At 39.9% G+C, this 19,974-nt stretch overlaps 1 protein-coding gene across 1 annotated transcript; it reads right to left on the bottom strand.

Annotated features, from left to right (window-relative positions):
* Positions 1 to 3,410: 3,410 nt before the first annotated feature.
* Positions 3,411 to 14,016, bottom strand: LOC104535939 (zinc finger protein 831-like). Its single transcript, XM_010185141.1, has 5 exons — positions 9,754 to 14,016; positions 8,735 to 8,874; positions 6,860 to 7,023; positions 6,031 to 6,182; positions 3,411 to 4,265 (listed from the first exon to the last, which is right to left on the bottom strand). Exons 1-5 carry the CDS (start codon positions 14,014 to 14,016, stop codon positions 3,411 to 3,413), a joined length of 5,574 nt encoding a protein of 1,857 aa, XP_010183443.1.
* Between the last annotated feature and the right edge of the window lie 5,958 nt (positions 14,017 to 19,974).

The raw sequence follows: 19,974 nt of genomic DNA on the forward strand, positions 1-19,974 counted from the left end.
ATGATTTAGCCAGAAACATTATGCAAAAAACTTTATGTAGCATATTCATTACATGTTCATAAATTATAATAACTCTTGCACAAGCAAGAGGGGAATATAGTTGCTGTGGAGACTGCCGGAGTGGTTTGATACAATGCTTTTCTTGTACTGCGTTTTCTAAAGGAGCTTGTCAAAGCTTTTCTTTACAGCAGGATTAGATAGATTTAATAGGTAAGGAAACTTTCCATTAGCTCTTAAAGACTACACATTTTAAAGAGACCTTACAGAACTTTGAGGCATTTGAAATTTTACTTTGCCAAATTTTTTGACGGAATGGCACAGAATTGACAATTCTGATTAAAAATTGAAAAAAATATATTCTTGACATCCATACTCCTATTAACAAAGCTTTGTAGGGAGTTTGAAAATTAAGATGGAGAAAGATCTGAGGCTAAAGTAGCTGAAAGCAGGCACGTGCTTTTTGTCACCTGATTATCTACCGAACACCTTCCTGCAAGCGCCAGCGTGAGGGCAGTGGTAGAGCCTCTCGGACAGTGTGTCCCCAGCACCCTGGCCTGTGTATCTCTCTAAACGTTGCGTTTCTTTTTCTCCTGCATTTTCTACAGATTCAGAATCCAGCTGTAGCTCTGAGGGACTGCATCAAAGGTTCCAAAACTTTGAACAGTTCAAGATGGTGGCAACATTGATGGCATCTCCTCCTGCTCCCTCTTCCCTCCTCTCTTCCTCTTTTTCTCCCAAATTTGAGTTATCTTAGTGTACTTCTTTGAGCTCACACTCTTTAAATTCTTTGCACCTGGGATTCACCAGAATACCTTTCCAGTTTGTCTTGGAGCACAAACACTGAACAGAGGAAGAAAGATTTCAAGACAGTTTTTTCTTTGTTCTTTCTTGTCCTTGTAGTACCAAACCTAGAGAAACTTGCATATTTTTGATGGTATCAACATTTTTCATGTTAATAATCTCACTCAGAAGTTTCCTGAGTAACATGTTAGCTCTTCTCCTAAGGTTTGAGGTAGACTAAGAAATTTAGCATAATTGCTACTAAAAATTTACATGCTACTAAAAATGTTAATATGCATGAACTATAATGCTGAGTTCGTGTACTAGAACTCTTACCACATATATATGAAATTGCCACTTATAAATGAAGCTATTTTATGTACCAAATGTTAGAATTCATGTATAGGCTCTCTAGAAGTCTTTCATAGTCTGCTGACGGCTTCTCCCAACTCCCAACAAGAGGAACAGAAACATGCAGCTCGTAGGTAAGGCCGTGTTTGTGTTCAGGAAGAGACGTGCTTGCAGAAAGCCCATGGACTGCACAGCACTCAGGGTCTGCTCTGACATCCTTGGGCTTGCATCTCTGCAGTTGAGTCTAAAAATAACCCTTAATAACTAGCACAAAGTTCATGTTATTTCATCTTCACATCTTATTTTTATTAAGATAAAATAATTTAACAGTATAAAGAAAAAAATTGGCAATATAAAAACAATCTCCAGCTATGTCATTCTTTCTGCTCTATCATTCAGAACAAAACGGTGGTTTTTGTACTGTGTCTCAGCCAACAAATACGCAATTTGCAGTGCCTTGCAATCCGCCGTTGGTGCTGCCATTCATTCTTCAACTCTATGTCTGTGCCAGCTGGGCTTGCAATACCAAGTTGAGGCAGCTGTAATTTTACCTTCTCCTTTCATTGCGTGGTGTGCGGAGACACAGCTGAGATTTACGGAAGTCTACCATAAAGTGTAGGAAAAGAACAAGCAGGTTCACCATATGTGATCGTAACCCCACAGATCAGCATTAATAATATTGTTATAAAACCCCAGCACTTGGTAAACGAGAAGTAAAGCAGGAGAATAAAAAGCCACAATTCCTTAAACTAATATTCCTAGAACCCTTGCAGTTTTGACACTGAATATCGGTGCAATTGGTGTAAGAGTTTAAAATTTTTAGAAAGGGAAAAATATATTTCATGGTTCATCCTGTATTCTGAAAGAGTAGATTTTTTTTTCCCTAACTTTTTATCTTTTAACACATTAGAATTAGAAACTGAGGTAACAGTTTGATCATGATTTTTGTTTGCTGTACCAATCATTTATGAACAGAATTTGAGGCTGAAGTTGAAGCTCTGTATGGACGACCTCAAGTCTTGTCAGGTTTGTAAGACATCTGAACACAGGAATTGTGTGGGACTTAGCACTTGTTTTCTCTCTGTTAGCTGTTTTGGCATCTTTTTGCATATATATGTCTCTTTTTCTGATGTCATATACTAGATCTCTTTGTGAGTAAGAGCTACCTGTGCATGATTAAAGTAAAAGCATTTCACAATATCCCATGTAGTTTAATCCACAAAACCCTATGCATGATTCACAATATAAGGATAGTAGAAGTTTAAGTATAGAATTTGACTGTAATGTAGAAGTGGAGTGTTTTTAATGTTTATCAGTTAAATCAAGCAAGTGAATACAGTTGGTCAAATTAATATATCTAACTATTTATTCACATAGAAACCAGTAAATTTTAGGGTTTGTAACACAAAACTTTTTGTTAAAAAAAAGAAAACAAGCTATGCCATGTAGCTTCTCTACTCTCAATAAAATAGCATCATTGCAGTTACTCAAGATTACAAGAAAAATGAAACATTCCAGATTATATCAGTTGGAGCACAATGTAATGGATATAATGAGAAAGTCCCTGTCATACATTTTACCACAAGGAAATATCAATAGCTAACACCCATATTCTCCAACTAGAAACCAAGAATATCTGAACAGATCTTGGCATAAAAGGCACAAAACACAAAGCAAAGCATGCTTGTGTCATTTGTCACAAAGAAGCATTGACATTTGTGCAACATGGGAAAAGATCGGCATTTTTCCACTCTTCCAACACTACGGATACTGAGGGAACACATCTTCCCCTTAATTGCCAGTGTATCACTCCCAGTACAGGTGGAAGCGACTACCAGGAAAGAGGAGTATATAGAAGAGAATACATCCATACTCTGCCAGGAAGTCTCAGCTCGTGTATTGAGGAAGCTGCTGCTGTAGGATCGTTAGGAGTAAATAAATACATGACAGCCTTTTAATAATACAGCCCCTGGAATCTAGCACTTGTAGGAATCATGTAAGACTGGTAAGAATGTTAACAATGCTGGAAACCCCTCATAAACACAGCTTTACCACTTGCATTTAAATGTGTGATACCAGCTCCCTCTTTGCTTCAAATAAGCTTTTTTAAAAAAGTTTTGAGTCCTTGAAGTAAGGGACTCTTCAGAAAAGAATGCTGCCTATTGCACGGAGGAATGGCTTTTCTGGTTTTAAGGTCCTTCAGAAATACAGGTCGAACTTCTGTGGTATTTCCTTCTGTAATGGGCCATCACACAAGCATCTTGGTAGCAGCCTGTTTGCTATATTTCTATAACAAGCCTATCTTCATCATCGCTGCTAGTGTCATCGTACTCAACTCTGGTTTGCTTCCTCATCATCTCTAAACCTCTCTTTTTGTACGTCTTGGAAGGTGTTGCAGAGTAAGTCTTGAAGTCGAGGGACCTGAGAGTAACTTGGGGCTTTCTGAAGGTAGTAGCAGCTGTTTCATGTGGCCTTTCATAGCTGCTTGGCTGCAGGTGGGTTCCGTACTTGTCTGTGCTTCTCTGAAGGTCAAGGATTTTTTGAGAAAAGTTTGCCCACTCTGGGAATGCTGTATTGGGTAATTTAGCCCTTGTGACGGACTCGGGAAGAGGCTCTGCTTTTGATCCTAATAAACGTGAGCATCCAGGCTGGGAACTGGGAGCTGAGTTTTCTTTTGGAGATGAATATGTGTTTTCTTCCATTGGAGGTTTCTCCTTTCCTGAGGCCTGGATCACCAGGTCTAATGCACTGGGTCTTTGATTCTCTGACTCTGTGTCTAGTGTGTGTTCCTGGCTTGGTCCGTGGTGTAAGGAAAGAGGACGAGTAGTCGCTGAGTTTGTGCTGTCAAGTTGGTCACCTGTGCCTGTATTTGTAAAATTGAACAGGCAAGACCGGAAAGAAGGTGTCATCGAGTCACTCTGAACGTTCGGCTGTGACTCCCCTGGCACTGATCGCTGAAGCACAAGTGGTCGTGACACAAAACAGCAGATTTCCACATCACTGCCGACTTGCTGCATGGCTGTATTAGCTGTGGATGGAAAGGAATGAGCTATCATAGATATTTCCAGAGGAGCTGTAGTGCTCTGAAAAGAGAAGCTTGCTCCTGTGTGCTCCCTGATTTGCCCAGAAATATCCTGTAGAAAATAGGGGGAAAAAAGAAATTTATATTTATAATTTTCAATCCAGAGCAATTCCATCCTTCATAAATGTGCAATGATAACTAAGTTAACTATATCAGTAGAAAACATTTACCTCTGCTATAACTCTTACCAACTGAGTAATTAAGCACAATGTCAACCTTTATTTACACAACTTTTTTTTTCCATTACTTCAGATGAAGTTACATCTGTTTTCTCCCAGTCTGTGTGGAGGTGTAGCAAAGGATGTATTTTTTCCTCAGGCATTTCCTTCTGGATTAGGTAACAGACCATGCTAATAATTTACAGATTATAGGGGTTAGCGGTTTCAAGCTGCATTCTTACATACTGTCTAGGAAGACGTGCTTTTCATTAAGATATTTTAACATACATATTGCAACGATGTTTGTGCAACGTAGAAGGAAAGGTTTGTGTTAAGTCTGTAAGAAATATTACCATGTCAGAGGTTGTGAGATACCAGGGAGCAAGTGTTCATGCCCCTGTACTCAGCACTGGTGAAGCAGCATCTTGAATCCTGTGTTCAGGTTTGGACTCCTCATTCCAACAAGGACATTGAGGGGCTGGAGCGTGTCCAGAGAAGGGCAACAAAGCTGGTGAGGGATCCGGAGCTCAAGAATTATGGGGAGTGGCTGAGGGAACTGGGGGGGTTCAGCCTGGAGGAAGCTGAAGGGAGACCTTAACACCCTCTACAGCTACCTGAAAGGGGGGGATGGTCTCTTCTCTCAGGTAAAAGTGATGGGACAAGAGGAAATGGCCTCAAGGTTCACCAGGGGAGGGTTAGATTGGATATTAGTTAAAAATTATTTACTGAAAGAGCCTTCAAACACTGGAAGGGGCTGCCCAGGGAGGTGGTAGAGTCACCATCCCTGGAGGTGTTCAAAAACCATGTGGATGTGGCACTTTGGGACATGGTTTAGTGGGCATGGTGGGGTTGTGTTGACGGTTGGACTTGATGATATTAGAGGGCTTTTCCAACCTTAATGATTCTGTGATTGTGTGTAGGAAATAAAATTCCTTAGTTAAAAAAACCCCAAACAACAACACTTCAAGGATTAGGTTCCTGCTTATGATACTGCTTATGCTACATGAAGAACCAGTGTTCATGCTGCATAACAGCAGCCTGGCTCAGTAGCTTTTGTCTTCAAGTGTGGCCAGTGTTTAGGGAAAAGCGTAATTAGGGTGAGCATAGGATTGTCCCAGAACCACGCTGACACTGCACACAGCAGCGTTGTTTGCAGCACATGCAGATATGTCCAGGTACCCTCCCAGCCAGCGCAGCTATCGGCAGCACTGGAACCACAGCAGCACTGGCTTCCACGAAGGGCTAAAGAAACTCAGTTGTGACACTGCATACGCATTCCTCCCACTGCTCCAGAGCCATTGCTGTCTTCCATGCTTTTCTAGTTTCAAGCTTACTGGCTCTGTCTCAGGGTACTCTGTGTAACATGTGCTGGCACTTCCAACGTCAGTGCTTATGGATCCTCTGACAGCAAGCGTGAGACGTATCCTTTTCAATGGGTGCAAGTTTAATTATTCTTTTAAAAAAGCTAATTCTAACATTAGCAACTTTTCATTCTATTCTGACCCAAAAAATAGCTTTAACACATTTTTAAACAAAATTTGTGATCCAAAGTAGTCTCAATTTGAACTTTAAAACAGCTGAATACAATTCAAGTTTCAATTACCAATGTATTTTTTCTTTTAGTAAGAAATAATATATGAATTAAGGTACAATACCTACTTTTTCATCCATTCTGTCTTTTTTTTTAACATGGTTTAGATTTTCAGCATGGGAAAATATTCCTGACTTATTCTTCCCTTCTTTTTTCCTTCTGCAAAGTGGCTTGTCTGAGGTGGAACAAGATGTGTCTTTTTGCTGGTGTAGGTAATTTTCTGTTGAAAAGAGGTTGAAGAAACTTTTACTTTGATTTTTATTCCCTCATTTACTAAACTTCCTAAATTTCTCATAATGTCACTGAACTAACTTCTATTTTTTTACTATTTAATATAAATTTTTATTCTAAGCCTGATATATTTTCTCATTATCTGCAGATGTGTTTGGATTTGGGGGTTTTTCTATTGGCCAGTAATGCCCTGCAAAGGAATAACTATTCTTATCTGCATGAACGGACACAAGGTATTGTTCCTGCTTCCAAGATGGTTGTGGCATAAACATAATTTGCATTAATACCCCTAATTAAACTGTGGTGGTGGTCACTGAAACACAGGAAGCAAGTCAACGCACCAGACTCATTTCGCACTGCGAACATACAATCTTGCTTCAGAAACATAAAAATCCATCTTAAAACTGTTTAGGCTTCTAGTGGAAGGTTATTTTGAGTTATTTCTTTTTAAAACATCCTCCTAATTGTCAAATTCACATTTGCAAGTACATGTATGAGAATCATGGTGCGTCCAGTTCGGAAAATGTGTGAGGTGTTTGTATTTTGACTCGCAGAATGTCCTGAAGCCCAACAGTGTTTTTGCACTTCCGTGTTAGAGATACTGCTAATGTTCATTCTCTTAAAAAATAAACATTCAATAGATTAAAAGATATTCCAAATACTTACCTTGTAGCTTTGACTGAGGAGAATGGCAGCTCTTATTAAATTTACAGGGTTGTGATGAAAAGCCCTTTTTCAAAGCATTCAGTGTTCTGTTTGGAAAACAGTGCCGCTTGCTTAGACGGTTCATTTTCCACTGAGCGTATCCATGTGTGTGTCTCCCTCTGTACCTGCATTGCCAGTGGCATTGAAAGGGTAAACAGGTGTGTGGGATTTAAAAGCAGCCAGAGCAGAATAATACCACATCATCAGGTAAATTTAAGCCTAACAGCAATTTACTACTGTGGAGGAGATTTGTTTATGTCAACTCAAAAGAAAACCAGGAGACCCACAATTACTTTAATTAGATTTTTCCTCAGTAGGATTCAGTAAACCCTTGGTTTGGTACAAGAAAAGGATTCAGGAATAAAGGATCCTTTTTCCTGTATCTGGAATTTTAAAACTGCATACTTCATAAAGACTTGAATCACCTGAGACTGCATAGTTGTTGGCTTTTTTACTTTTCACTTCACTTCTTATGTGCTACCTGTTCATCGTCACTACTTAACAACAGAGTTATTTCAGTTATTTAGAAAACTGATAGGGAATTATCTAACGCTGCTTTGGTTTCGACTCTAGCCAGATCTTTCAGTAACTCAGTGATTGAGGCTAAAGTACATTGGAAGGTCCCATTCCTATACTGATAGAATATTCTGTGTACATACTCTGTGTATACTGATACACAGAGCAATAAGTGAATCTAAAAGAGTGTGCTTATTCAGGTGTTGGGTGTATTGGGAAAATGTATCTCATGATCAACACAGTGGCCAGTTAGCTACTAATATTTGTAGCCTGAGCTTTCAGGACCCTGTATTCAACTGAGTCCCTGCAGTCATTTGATACACCCAAATAAATAAATTCTGACACCAACAGGTGAAAACAAACAAGCAAACAAACAAACCACCACCACTCCAAAAACCCAGAAAACCACCCGAAAACCAAACTAGAAAAATGTCCTAGAAGAATGTCACCAGACCAGATAACCTAGACCTCTGTCTTGTTTTTGTTCTTATGACCCTTCAAAATTGCAGTGCTCTTGCCAAGCTGGACACGGTGATTAAGTTACTGACACCAATTTGTCCACACGGGAGTTGCTCTGTCTGAATTTGGTCATGAAATAAAATAAGAGGGATGCATGCACACAATCTGGGTTTCTTATTGAAGCCGTTCATCAGATGTTCTGCTACTCCACACTCTCGAAAGATTAGAGGCCAAACTTGCCACTGATACCAACTCCCATTAAATGCGGAGAAACTGTGCTGATTGACACAATGCGTCTTTGATAGTTTTATGCTCAAATTCTTCCTGCTTTTTATTTGAACCAGTCTATCCTTTAAACTACAGATGAGTTTGTTAGTTTGTGTTAGAACTTGATACTTAGTCCTCTGCATCCTCTTGAGAATGCAAGTTCAGGGTATAGATCTTCTGAGATAAAAGGGTCTCACGCTCTCCTTTTAGCTGTAACAGGATTAAAACCCCAAGTATTTAGGTTCCCTTCAAACAAAAGTAAATGCTGACAGTTTTGGCAGATATGAATCATTTCTAAAGCACAGTGAGAGTCAACTGACCAGCTTGACTTTGGTGTCTTTCTTTCGTATATGTCTGTTTTGCTCAGAAAAGTCTGTTCCTGACAGTAAACGCTATATTGATGGGTTTGTAGTTTACCATTGGGGAACTGCTGCAAGGTGGGAATAGCTCCTTCGGAGAGATTTATTTTTTCCCCAATTTTGACAATTGAATTGTTGAATTTTGGGGATGACTTTTCATTTTCTGTTGACTTTTTACATCCATTTTAGCAAAATTATGTCTGTATCGAGGGATGCTGAAAACCGTATTCCTTACCATTTTGGGGTGACTTTAATCTTTTTCTGTTTGTGACTCCTCTTGAGTTTATTTGTTGAGAGATTTTCCTTTTTGCAAACTACTGTCTTCTTTTGCTCTGAAATAGTTTTGAGAGCACCACCAGGAACTGCTGAGCTTAGCTGTTGAGAATACTGGAAAAAATGAAGTACAGGAAAATTATGAATTACATTAATTGAGAGATTGGGAATCTATGCTCTTTTTAAATAGCACTGAATAGCATAGTAGTTAAATAGCACAACTCTGATTTTTTCCTAGTATTGTGTGTTAGTTTTTTCTAATCACTTTGTCCATCTACTTCGATAAAATAAAATTAAGACAACTCACTACTTTTGTGGATCTATATAGAATTAGTGTATGTTCTTTTGTATACTTCTTCCTATATAAAAAGTAAGCTTAGTCTCACAGAGCTGTTCTAGGATCTGTACAGATAGGCCAGTCTGTTTTCACTTACCTAAAAAAGAACAGTTTTCAAGCCTTAAGCACTTTCCAGGGTATTAATGCAATTTGGTTTTGTTGATATTTCAGTGTATCTAAATGATGAGAGATCTAGCACACAGTCTGTCTTTGACTCCAAGTTTCTCCATCATAAATTCTTGACATTAACGGTCTCCTTAAGTCCTACTCTAATTCAAATATTCATTTAAAATGAAAACAGTGAAATACATATGCTGTTACAGAATACAAAATATACTCATTGAAAAAAACAAGAAAAGGGCAAAGAAAAAAAATCAAGAAATAGAAAGACCCTCTTCTCACTAGACAGAATTCCTACTGATATTCCCAAGTAAAAGAAATATTCACACAAAAGTATGTATTTTTCATGCATCAAATGAATATGTAACTTATCTTATAAAACCAGAAATTGTATATCCTGTATTGACAGATGCCTGTAAATGTCCATAAATACACTTTTGATACTTCTTTTATTTTTCTAATAAGGCAGGGGGAGGTCAGCCAATTACACACTCTTGAGAAAGGAAGTAGGATTATTACATTACCTCCTGCATCTGCTGTCCCTTAGAAAAGGACGAAACCAATGTTTTTAAACTCCTGTTTGTTAAGCCATGTGCCACAGTCTTGCTGAGACTTTTCATTTTGAAAATGGAAATATCGCATTTCGACGGTGTACGTTCATTGCTGGCTTCCTTGTCAGAGGCGTGCAGGGAGGAATAGGCAGAGTCTGCACTTCCCTTCTGCTGAGCAGGCAGGGGGAGGCTTCTTGTCAAACAGCACCACGTCAGTCGAGGTTCAGCGCTCAGCGATGGGAACGTGCTCTTCGTGCTCGGTACTGCTGAGCTTCCAGAGTAGCAAGTCAGATTGTTGTGGGGTAATGCCGGGAATCCTTTACGGTGAGTGGTGAGAGTGTGGCAATAAAAAGTACCTAAAGAGTGGCAAAAATAAGTGGGGTTGTCTGCTGAGCTCTGCGAATGCTGCGTATCCCACGGTGTTGGTGAAGTGCCCCTAAGAATGCAAGGACTTTCACCTCCGTCCCTTCCTGCGACTGCTGGCTCTGCACCCTTGCTAGAAGCTGATGTCATTGTCAAAGAGTCACTTCCTGAGCAAAGATGATGTAAAACCTCCCTCTCTTCTTTGATGTCAGCTGATATGAAAAAACCAGTTGTATACATAGAAGTAAAGCATATTTTCTTCTTTAGGGCCAGTGTAGAGGAAGTAGTTACACTCATCCACTTCTCTTCCGTTTGCCTTTGAGAATTTAATTCATTTTTGTCCTGTTCGTTTTTCCAAGCATCTCTTATAATATCCTGCTGCCTGGAGTTCTGGTTATAAGAGGTGTTATCTGCTGTGGATGAGATACTTGTTGTTTCTGAATTGACTGCTGAACAAAATACTGGAGTTTTCCAGTTTGCACGTCCATTCCATCGTAGTTCTCCTTTGCTGCCCTTTTGTCTCACTTCGAATTTTAAAGGGGACCAAAACACATCGTCGGAATGAGAAGTGAGTGATCCGCTGGTGGAAAAGCAGGGAGGGGTGGTTAAGGTGTCTGTCACAGATGTGCAAGCTGTCACCTTCTCTTCTGACCTAATCAAAAGCGACAAGTCTGAGGCTCTCTTGTCTTGTGGCAATTTAAGGAGATATTTTGGAGAAAAGGGATGTTGTTGTGGGACTGGAGTTAAATGACCAGGTTGCAGATGATGATTTTTAGAAGACGCATCAACAGTGTTGTCATTGAGAAGTGGTACTTTTGCTCCTGTTTTCACAAGACATGTTTTGACATCTTTATCTGTTGCATTGTGCAAGGCAAAAGAATTGCAATCACTTCCCCTTAATTCAGGCTCTAAGAATCCCACAAATGAAGCTTTTGAGATACCTGCTGAATGTGAAAGAAGGTTACCATCACTATAATTAAGAGCTTTTGTGGGAAGTTTGGTTGTTTCCATATTCTCCACATTCTGAGTACCTCCAGTGGATTCATTAATTCCTGTCTTTAATTTTTGTTCCTCTGCTTGACTGGAGAATTTAACCAGTGCTGTGGAAAGACACTGGGTGCTGGTGCAATAAACTCTCTCTGCTTCATTTTCTGCGTTGTTTTCACTACTGGGACCAGGGCAGGAATCTGAAATAATCTTTCCTGTCTTCTCCACTTCAAATTTCAGCTTTTTTCTTTCTGACGGTAAATTCTGGGATTTCCCTGCAGCTTCTCTGTTGTTGTTGCAATGGACCCATGTTGCAAATGGACCCCCAGTCAGGGCATGCTGGCCGGTTCCCATATTCCTGCTATGGTTTCCATAATTGTTTGAAATGCTTTTACGATCTGATTCAGATGTACTGGATTCTTTCCCAGGACTTGGTTTTTCCCATTTGCTCCTCTGTACTGGCAAGCAGTCATCATTCCTTCTGTTAGTGTTCAGCTGGCACTGAGCATTTTGAAGCCTCAGCTCACAACTGCTTGGAGCTGGTAATGTGCTGTTGCCATCTGTGTATTTATCTGTGTCACTGCCACAGAGATCTTGAGAAGTTTTGCTCATTGCAGTATGTGCACTAGGGTTTACTGGATGTGATGTCTCCATGATGTGGGTTGAACTGTCTGCAGTTTCCTCGGAGGACACATTCTGTGGAATATGATTACCATTAGCACAGGTTTCTGGTTTACCAGTATTCAAACCTGTTGTCACAAGGGAGGAAATACTGTCACTGACAGAGCTCCTGCCATCTCTTTCCTCAGTAATTTCAGTAGTGCTGACTGATTCCTTTGAATCAGGAGTGAAGCTTGCAATATCTGTAATCTTACTCCCTTTTTCTTTAATTTTGGTATTTTGACTGCTTTTCATTTTTTGGTAGATTTTCTTAAATGTTTCATCTCCATACATTTGCCATTTTTCTTGAGAGAACATCTTTAACTTCCTTTGATTGTGTTTCTTATTTTTAGCACTGATTACTTCTCCAGCCCCAAGCTTTTTATTCCCTTGCAACTCCTCCAACACAGGAGGATGATCAACCACATTACTTAGTGGCAAATCATCCACTGCTGTTTGTCTGACGAGAGCTCGGGGATGGCTATTAGGAAAATCCACTGAATTTGCAGCAAGATTGTTGCTAGGCAGCAAAACAGCAGTGTCTGGATTTACAGACTGCTTACTAAGAGAAAGTGGCTTTGAGCAGCCTGCTTTGTCATGTACCACTCGCGTGCCCTCCAAAAACGGCAAGGAGTTGCTCCGTGTGACAGGCACAGTGTCAATCGTGGTGGAGAACTGAGTGGGGACCGAATGAAAAAACATCGGCTTGCATTTTTCTATGGGTGCAAAGGTGGATTTCGCGGAACAAAGGGCAAGATTCTTTTTCCTGTTTACATCGCAAGTTCTGATGTCAAAATGGAAAGAGTCTTTGTATGTATAAGGCATTGGCAGGTCGATGCTCCCCTGTTTGGAGAGGACAGTTTTTCTGGGCCTAACGTTGTCTAACTGGGTATCGTCCACCACGCTTTTGTTATGAGAAATAAGTTTTGAGATGTGTTCTTCCAGCCTCTTTTTCTCTAGCATCACGGCTGTAGCTTTGTCAGCTACATCTGGCTTTGCAGTGCTTCCGGAGGCACACCTTAGGCTGCTGAAGGCAGTTTCGTTTTCCAGTTCTGTGCTGTGTTCACACAGACTGTGCAGCGGGCTGGGTGGTGCCATCTGTTGTTCTGTGCTGTCAGAGCGTGACAGATACCCTGAGTCAGTGCTCTCACACTTCTTTAGCTTGCAGTCAAATGGCTTGTAATCCCACTGTTTTTCTGAAGAGGTTGCTTGCTGCCTTTGCAACTGAATGTGCTTATTGGCAGTTGGACTTCTTTGCTCCTGGATCTTCTTTCTCTGGTACTGATCATTTGGCAAAGCTCCTGGAGATGATAAACTTCGAGGTTCTCGTTCAGGACCCTCCTGATTAGCCTTTGAACTAAAGGATTGATTCGTTGTTTCTTGAGTTTCTGAAGCAAATGACAAATTGTTTGTTGCCAGCAGTGAAAGGTCATTAGGAAGTTTCCCAGTGCCTGCTGCAGCACTGGTCTCTGAACTCACTTGTTTCATCTGTGTCCCCTTGTCTTCACAGGTGCCGCTAAGTAGTTTGCTGCCTCGATTTGATGTGGTGTTCTCTGTTGATTTCTCAATTTGCTCCGATATGCCACTGTTGTCAGAATCCAAGGGCAGTCTGGTATTGTTGACGTGGGTTTGAGTTCTTCTGTGTTTATACAAATTGCTTTGAGTTTTAAATGCAATACCGCAAGTGGTGCACGGGAAGGGCCTCTCTCCTGTGTGCGAGCGGATATGTTTCTCAAGGACACTTGGCTTCAAGCAATCTCGTCCACAGTGTTTGCAGATATATTTCCCAGCTTTTTTTGATTTTCCTGGGCTTCCAGCAGGTGCATTTACACAAGAATTTGGGGACGATAAAACCGGTAAAGTGCTCACTATGGTCAACGTTAGAGTTTGCCCAAGCTGTTTCTGAAGAATGGACTGAGGCTGATCTGTGCCTTCTGAAGGAACAAGTGGGTTCAGGATTAGAGGAATGCTATTGCTGTCCAGATTCACACAGCTCCTGGCAGCCACCAGGTGACTGCGTGGCTGAAAGCATCCTGCAGGAACGGGCTGGTACAGAGGTATGGTGAGGGCTTTTAGATACATGGGCTGCGACAGTGCTTGTTCCTGTTGAGGAAACACGCTGCCAGCGCTGAGGTCTGGAGAACCCTGAGCAGGCTGATGAGAGGAGGTTGGGACTGGTCCATCTGGTGGGGCAGCTGTAAAACCAGGCTGCTTCTGTGCCTCCATTTCAAAGGTTATCTGCCATATGCTCATGGATCTGTAAGGGAGGGGAAACAAAGCAAGTAGGGATCTTTGGATAGCAAAATTAAATAAAAACTATCAACTGCTGGACTGGGAAAGTCAGCAATTAAGAATATCACAAATCTTACAGACAAGAATTATTTCATTTTCCGATTGTTTCATCTTCTATTTCTTAGCTAGGAATTCCAGTTTGGTACCGTGTAAAGAGCATTGAACATGGTACTTAAAACCTGCAGTAAGTACTCAAAGTGTCAGAAATAAATCTGAGTATCAGATTTGCAAATGGAGGCTCCCAGCACCCCAGAAATTATACTATTTTAATTTTCTGGAGCCATATTCCCATTACATTTCTGTACCATGTTTTTTTAATTAATTTACATTAATAAATGTTAATATAGACACAGAACAAGTAAGGTTAGGAGGGACTTCAGGAGGTCTCTAATCCAGACATCTCCTCAAAGCTGAGGTCAGATGGGGTCTCTCAGGGTGTTACCAGTCTGGTTTCTGTCTCTGAGGTCACAACCAGCACGGCTTCTTTGGGCAGCCTGCTCCAAACACAGGCCATTAAACACGGCTGCAGAGTATCTGTGTTTACCCAGTTCAAGTGAGCTAAGGCTAAACACATTGCAACAAGTGATGCAAAACGAAAATATGTGAACAAAATGAAACTAATACCCTGTTTTACAAGTGAGATTTACATAAATACGTACAAAGTAGGAAAGATGGCATCAGAGCAAAATAGTGGGATAAATTCAAGCTGTCTTTTGTATAGCCCAAATTAATTTTCTATGATTAAAGGTGATATTATGGTATGCTGTTTACTTTTAGATGTTTTTAATCCCAGATTAAAACATTTTGTAGACACTTTTTGGAAAAAGTGAACCTATTTATTAAATCTGTTCAAATATATTCAAGGTTGGTGCTGGTCTAGATTATTTATTGAAAAAAAAAGTGCCTTGACTTCTTTCTTAGAAACAAAGTAGGAAACTATCAAAATAAGCTAGTTGAAAATTATTTTTTGAAGAGCTGATAGAGGCATCAGCATAACCTCTTGTAATTCTAGTTTGGGTGAAAATTAGAAGGTGATCTGTGAATGTTTACTCAAATTTTTATTCAGCTACACTCACAACTCCATACCCATTGGCTGTTCTGAATAATAGGCTGTTCTTGTGCAAACTGTCATAAAAATCCCATTTGAAATAACATAATCAGTGGCTAAATGTGAAATCTGCAATTTGTGGCCTTACTGTATAATCTGTAGTGGTGTTTCTGTACCTTCCTTGGATCATTTTAATAGGTAATCATTACTGAGAAATGGTAAAAAATGTACTCACAAGTATTTGAAATTTGGACTGGTTCTGTATGATACACACAGACACGATGTTACCATTATTCAAAGCAAAATCTCTGCTGCATGTAGTTACTGAGAATTTTGTAAATAACTCAAAGGAGAAATGGCAGACTCAATGTAACGGGTTTTGAGTATTCCTCAGTTACTGCTAGAGCAGTTAACAAAGGCGGTGAGTTGATATAAAGTGGGATGGAGATCCAGCTCTTACTTCACAACTGAAAATGGTATCATCTCACACACATCACAGGGAAAAATAGAAGGATAATTTTCTATTAATGATCAAATGGAACAGGTTAAGGTCAATGAGTTACGTGCTCAGTAATAAATGTAATTAGCATCTTAACAAATATACTAGGTATTCAGGTATTTTTCACGTTAAACATATGCACCATTGAAATGGAAAGAGAAAGTAAGCCTCTTGGTTATCAGTCTTCTGCAAAGAGAGAGGTTTTGCATATTAGGATATTGCCTTTAATCCTACTGATGATTTCATCCCTGTGTGTAGCTCACAACACAACTGTAAAGACTTGTCTCCTTGAGCAACAGAAAACTGAGGTACCACAAGCCTAGTAGCTGTTACTCTGCACTCCTCACTCTGCACCACTTCTGCAAGTTCTGTTGCTGCCTGGCAACTTACATTTCACAGCCAAGGCTGCTTCCAGTTTCTCTCTGATCGGCTTTGCTTATTGCAAGAATTGGAAAAGTGGAGGAAGAACCAGCAGTGCAGTCCCTGGGATGTGTTCTCTGACTTTTCTGCTGGTCATGAGCAAGGCCATTGGCTTCTCTGCAGGCATTCCCTGCACCAACAAAACTGCGGGGGAGCCCCTGAAGCAAGGGAGAAACCTGCCACCAACTGCAGTGGGCTCAGGGTTAGACCATTTATGGGAAAAGCATCAGCACCTGATGGGATTCCTTGTCTTCACCCAAAGATTTGAAAGTAATACAAATCCCAGAAAACCTGTAAAATGAACTGATCTGCACACAGCAATGTGTTAGATTTTGCCTTTTCTCCTTTCTCATAAATTTTGTGAATCAAAGTCAGTAACTAAGCATGGACATTTCTTGTCCACTTCAGAGATTTCTACATGGAGCAATCACTTAAGTGGTTTTGTAATACAGGTACTGACTATATTGATAAAAGAATGTTGAAAAGATATGGCTTGTTAAAGGAATTAAGTTGTTATCCATATTCTGCAGTGTGGTTAGCACTACGGGATAAAAGTGGATTTCTCTAATTTGCAAAGACAAATGGACATTTCAGGTCCATTTAAGATGGTTCTTAAGCTATACAGTCACCTTTATTTATAGCAATTTAAGGAAAGCATACGATAGAAACACTAGCAAGTGATAAGACATGAGCCAATGGTAGTCATATACTAAGTGTGCAGTAGGTTTTTCCAAAGATGTGAAAATAAAGAAAGGTTGAGAGGAGAAAAATACGCTGCAGGGCCAAGACTCAAAGAAGAAAAGTGAAGCCTGAGTACCATGTAGCTAAAACACCTAACAGGAACCACATCAGACAAAACAAGTCACAGCATCTGTGCTCCCCTCCTTCCCTGGAGAGAAGCGTGGAACTGTGGAATTCCCATTTCCACCCCAATAAGCCTGCTCCAGTGTCACAAACTGGGTGCTCTCTTTGAATGTCCTCATGCACGTGCACAGTTGAAGCCCTTCAAGGCCAGCCTGTAAACCAGTAGGACTGGTGCTGGACGGGTGTTTTTAATACGAATGCTGCAGGTCCAAAGTACCAGACTATCTGTGTAATTTTGCTTATGCTGTTAAGTTTCCGAAACACAAAACACAGTGTAATTCTGAGAATCTCTACTGTGCTCTGTAATGTTCTACAAAGAAATTACCTAAATGATTACAGAAGATTTAAAGGAAAGTTTTAACTAATGCAAAACGATCAAACTAAATGGTGATTCGCAGTCTTACTACTTTTAACAGTTTAATAATACATTTCTACCAGCTGTGGTGGTTTGCTGCTTTTCACAGCCAAAAAAAAAGATATTTTCTTCCTAAGTGAAACTTCTGTGGCTTGTATGAGCAAAATATGATCATACTTTTCACATCTGTCATTTATATTAAAAAAGCCACTATAGTTCTTGGTACACAGACAAAAATAGCTTGTCTCAAACTAATTCTTCTCCAAGGCTAATTCTTGTCTAAAGCAGAAAAACTTCCTTTGTTGATTATTCCCCCAGGCTCTGTTACTGAGCATCGACCTGTTGTTCTGAGCTCAATTTGTAACTTGTAGCATCCAACTACTGGTGTAAAAACTTGATTCTAATTGATAAGGAAAATTTTCTAATAAACAAAGCTAAAAGTACATTTTGGCCTGCCCAGATTTTTCTAAATTAGTTTCTTAAGCTGTCAAAACTGGTCAATACAATTGCATTAAAATCCAATTCTTTTGTTCCTAGTTTGAATGATACCTTCAGATACACACCATAGGAAGATCTGTGGAACGTTGAAAAGTCAAAAAGTTTCAGGCAACAAATCATCACAGCAGAAACTGTTGTATTCTGTATATAAGTAGAAATCATTTGGATAAGAGGGGTGGTATAGAAAACACATTTTCAATCCAGTATGTTCCACTTTTCTATAATTCTTTTTCCCTAATTCCAGAAATACTTTATAAAATTTGCTTCATTTTATCAGCACTGTTATAATAATCTTGGATTATACAATCAAAATATTTTTGTCCTCTGCATGGCACATGTAAATACACTGTCTACTGCCCATCATTATTAATAAAATCATGAAATGAACATGGAAAGACTTATTTCCTACACTTACTTTTTTTCTGATACACCATTAAGAAGAGCATCATCGCCTTTAGGCAGATGCAGTGCTCAATCTCCTGGCTTGGTGTGCAGATACAATCTGGAGACATAGAGTTAATTTACTTTTGTAACCACAGAGAAGCAGCTTTTCAACATCCTGAACATACATCATATACTATGTTATACTAGAAGTCTTTGCCTTTTTTGAAAGCTTTGGGTGATCCCTAACTTAAACATAAAACCAGAGAGCATACAGAAGTGGAATCCTCTTTAGTCTGTAAATAATTTTAGTTTACATACCTTTTATTGAGCCAGGCATTTCAGCAAAAGAAGTCTCATTTCTGTCAATACTTGATGCAAGCAGAGAGGAACGAGGACAAAGACTTGAAGCAGATCAGAAGTAGGAAGTTGGGGGTTTTCTCTCTCTCATTTTTTTTTACATTGGTGTCACAGTAACAACCTTCAGAAAACAGGAAGAGATGAAACAGAAGAAAATGAAGTAGCATTTCAGTCTCTTTGTAGCCTTTATCGCTGTTCACGTAGGAACCAATAAGCAGAATCAGCTGCCTTCAAAATGTAGGCATTTTGTACACTGCATTCAATCGTATCATTCAGTCAAATGCTCTGACACAATGGTGGGGGTTTTTTTCTTTATACCCCTAAAGGTAATTTGCTTATAACTTTAGAGGAAAAATGTTTAAAATGTGTTGGAAAAGAAGACAAAGGTGGAGAGAAAACGCTCACTGCATATGCAATGCTGAACCCATCCAGCTTCTTCTAATGGTGCCCTGCAGTAGGGTAGGAAGCAGTAACGGGGAGGGAAAATACCTCAGGAATGTCAAAAGCGTTTAGGTCATGCTCAGCAAACCTCCCTAAAATTTGTGAAAAGCTGTGGGGAAAACAAAATAGGGGACAGTCAAGAGGAGTGACAAGAGAATTTCAAAAGTTTGGATTTAGTTTGTGGGTTGACTTCATCAAGAGTCCTCAGCTAAAGCAGTTGGCGGAGCCAAGGAATCCTGTTGGGAGCAGAGCTGTTCTTCATGCACACACCTCTTTAAAACAGCGACTGGACTGGCTGCCTCCTCCACTGCTGTTAGACTGAGTAAATCCCAAACTGGAATATGCATTCCCTATAATGTTACAAAATCAGGATATCTGGCCTGTAAAAATTCCTTAGGAACACGGTATTTTGGAAGATGTAGCTCTTAATCTTACTGCACTCAGCATCTGCCCCATTCAGGTAGCTGCAGCATGAATCCTGTACAGGGGATGGTGGTGAAACTGTAATGTGGTGATTGTCCAATATCCACTTTAGTGGGACCTCTTTCTTTTAGTACCAGACTAATGCTGGAGGTATCAATGGATTTTCATTCTACACAGCTTTATTGATCTTGGAGAATTTTGCCTGCTGTTTGGGATTCTTTCAGTTTGTTTCTGGACCTTATTTTAGTAGGCCTCTAATTCTGAAGGTGGAGAAATATTTCTGTCGTATTCTTCCTATGTTTTATGTCTGTCATTTCATTTTTCGGGGGGGGGGAAGCTCTTAACAGGGCCTAGTATTGTTGCTTAAATTCCTTCTGTTTTCTATTACATCCTGAAATGCTCCCAGTAATTGGTAATGGCACTGCAAACACTCAAAATCAGTGAATCTAGAAAACTACCTGACATTGTGAACTGCTTTACAATGACTCATGCTTCTGATCTACAGACTCATTCTGACCATATGGGTAAAACTGCACACAGCAAGGAGTTTCAGCTCCACTGGGAGATACTTTCCTAAAGGAATGGATTCTCACATACAAGTGA

The sequence above is a fragment of the Mesitornis unicolor genome, unplaced genomic scaffold (assembly GCF_000695765.1).
Source record: "Mesitornis unicolor isolate BGI_N332 unplaced genomic scaffold, ASM69576v1 scaffold18195, whole genome shotgun sequence".
NCBI classification, from domain to species: domain Eukaryota; kingdom Metazoa; phylum Chordata; class Aves; order Mesitornithiformes; family Mesitornithidae; genus Mesitornis; species Mesitornis unicolor.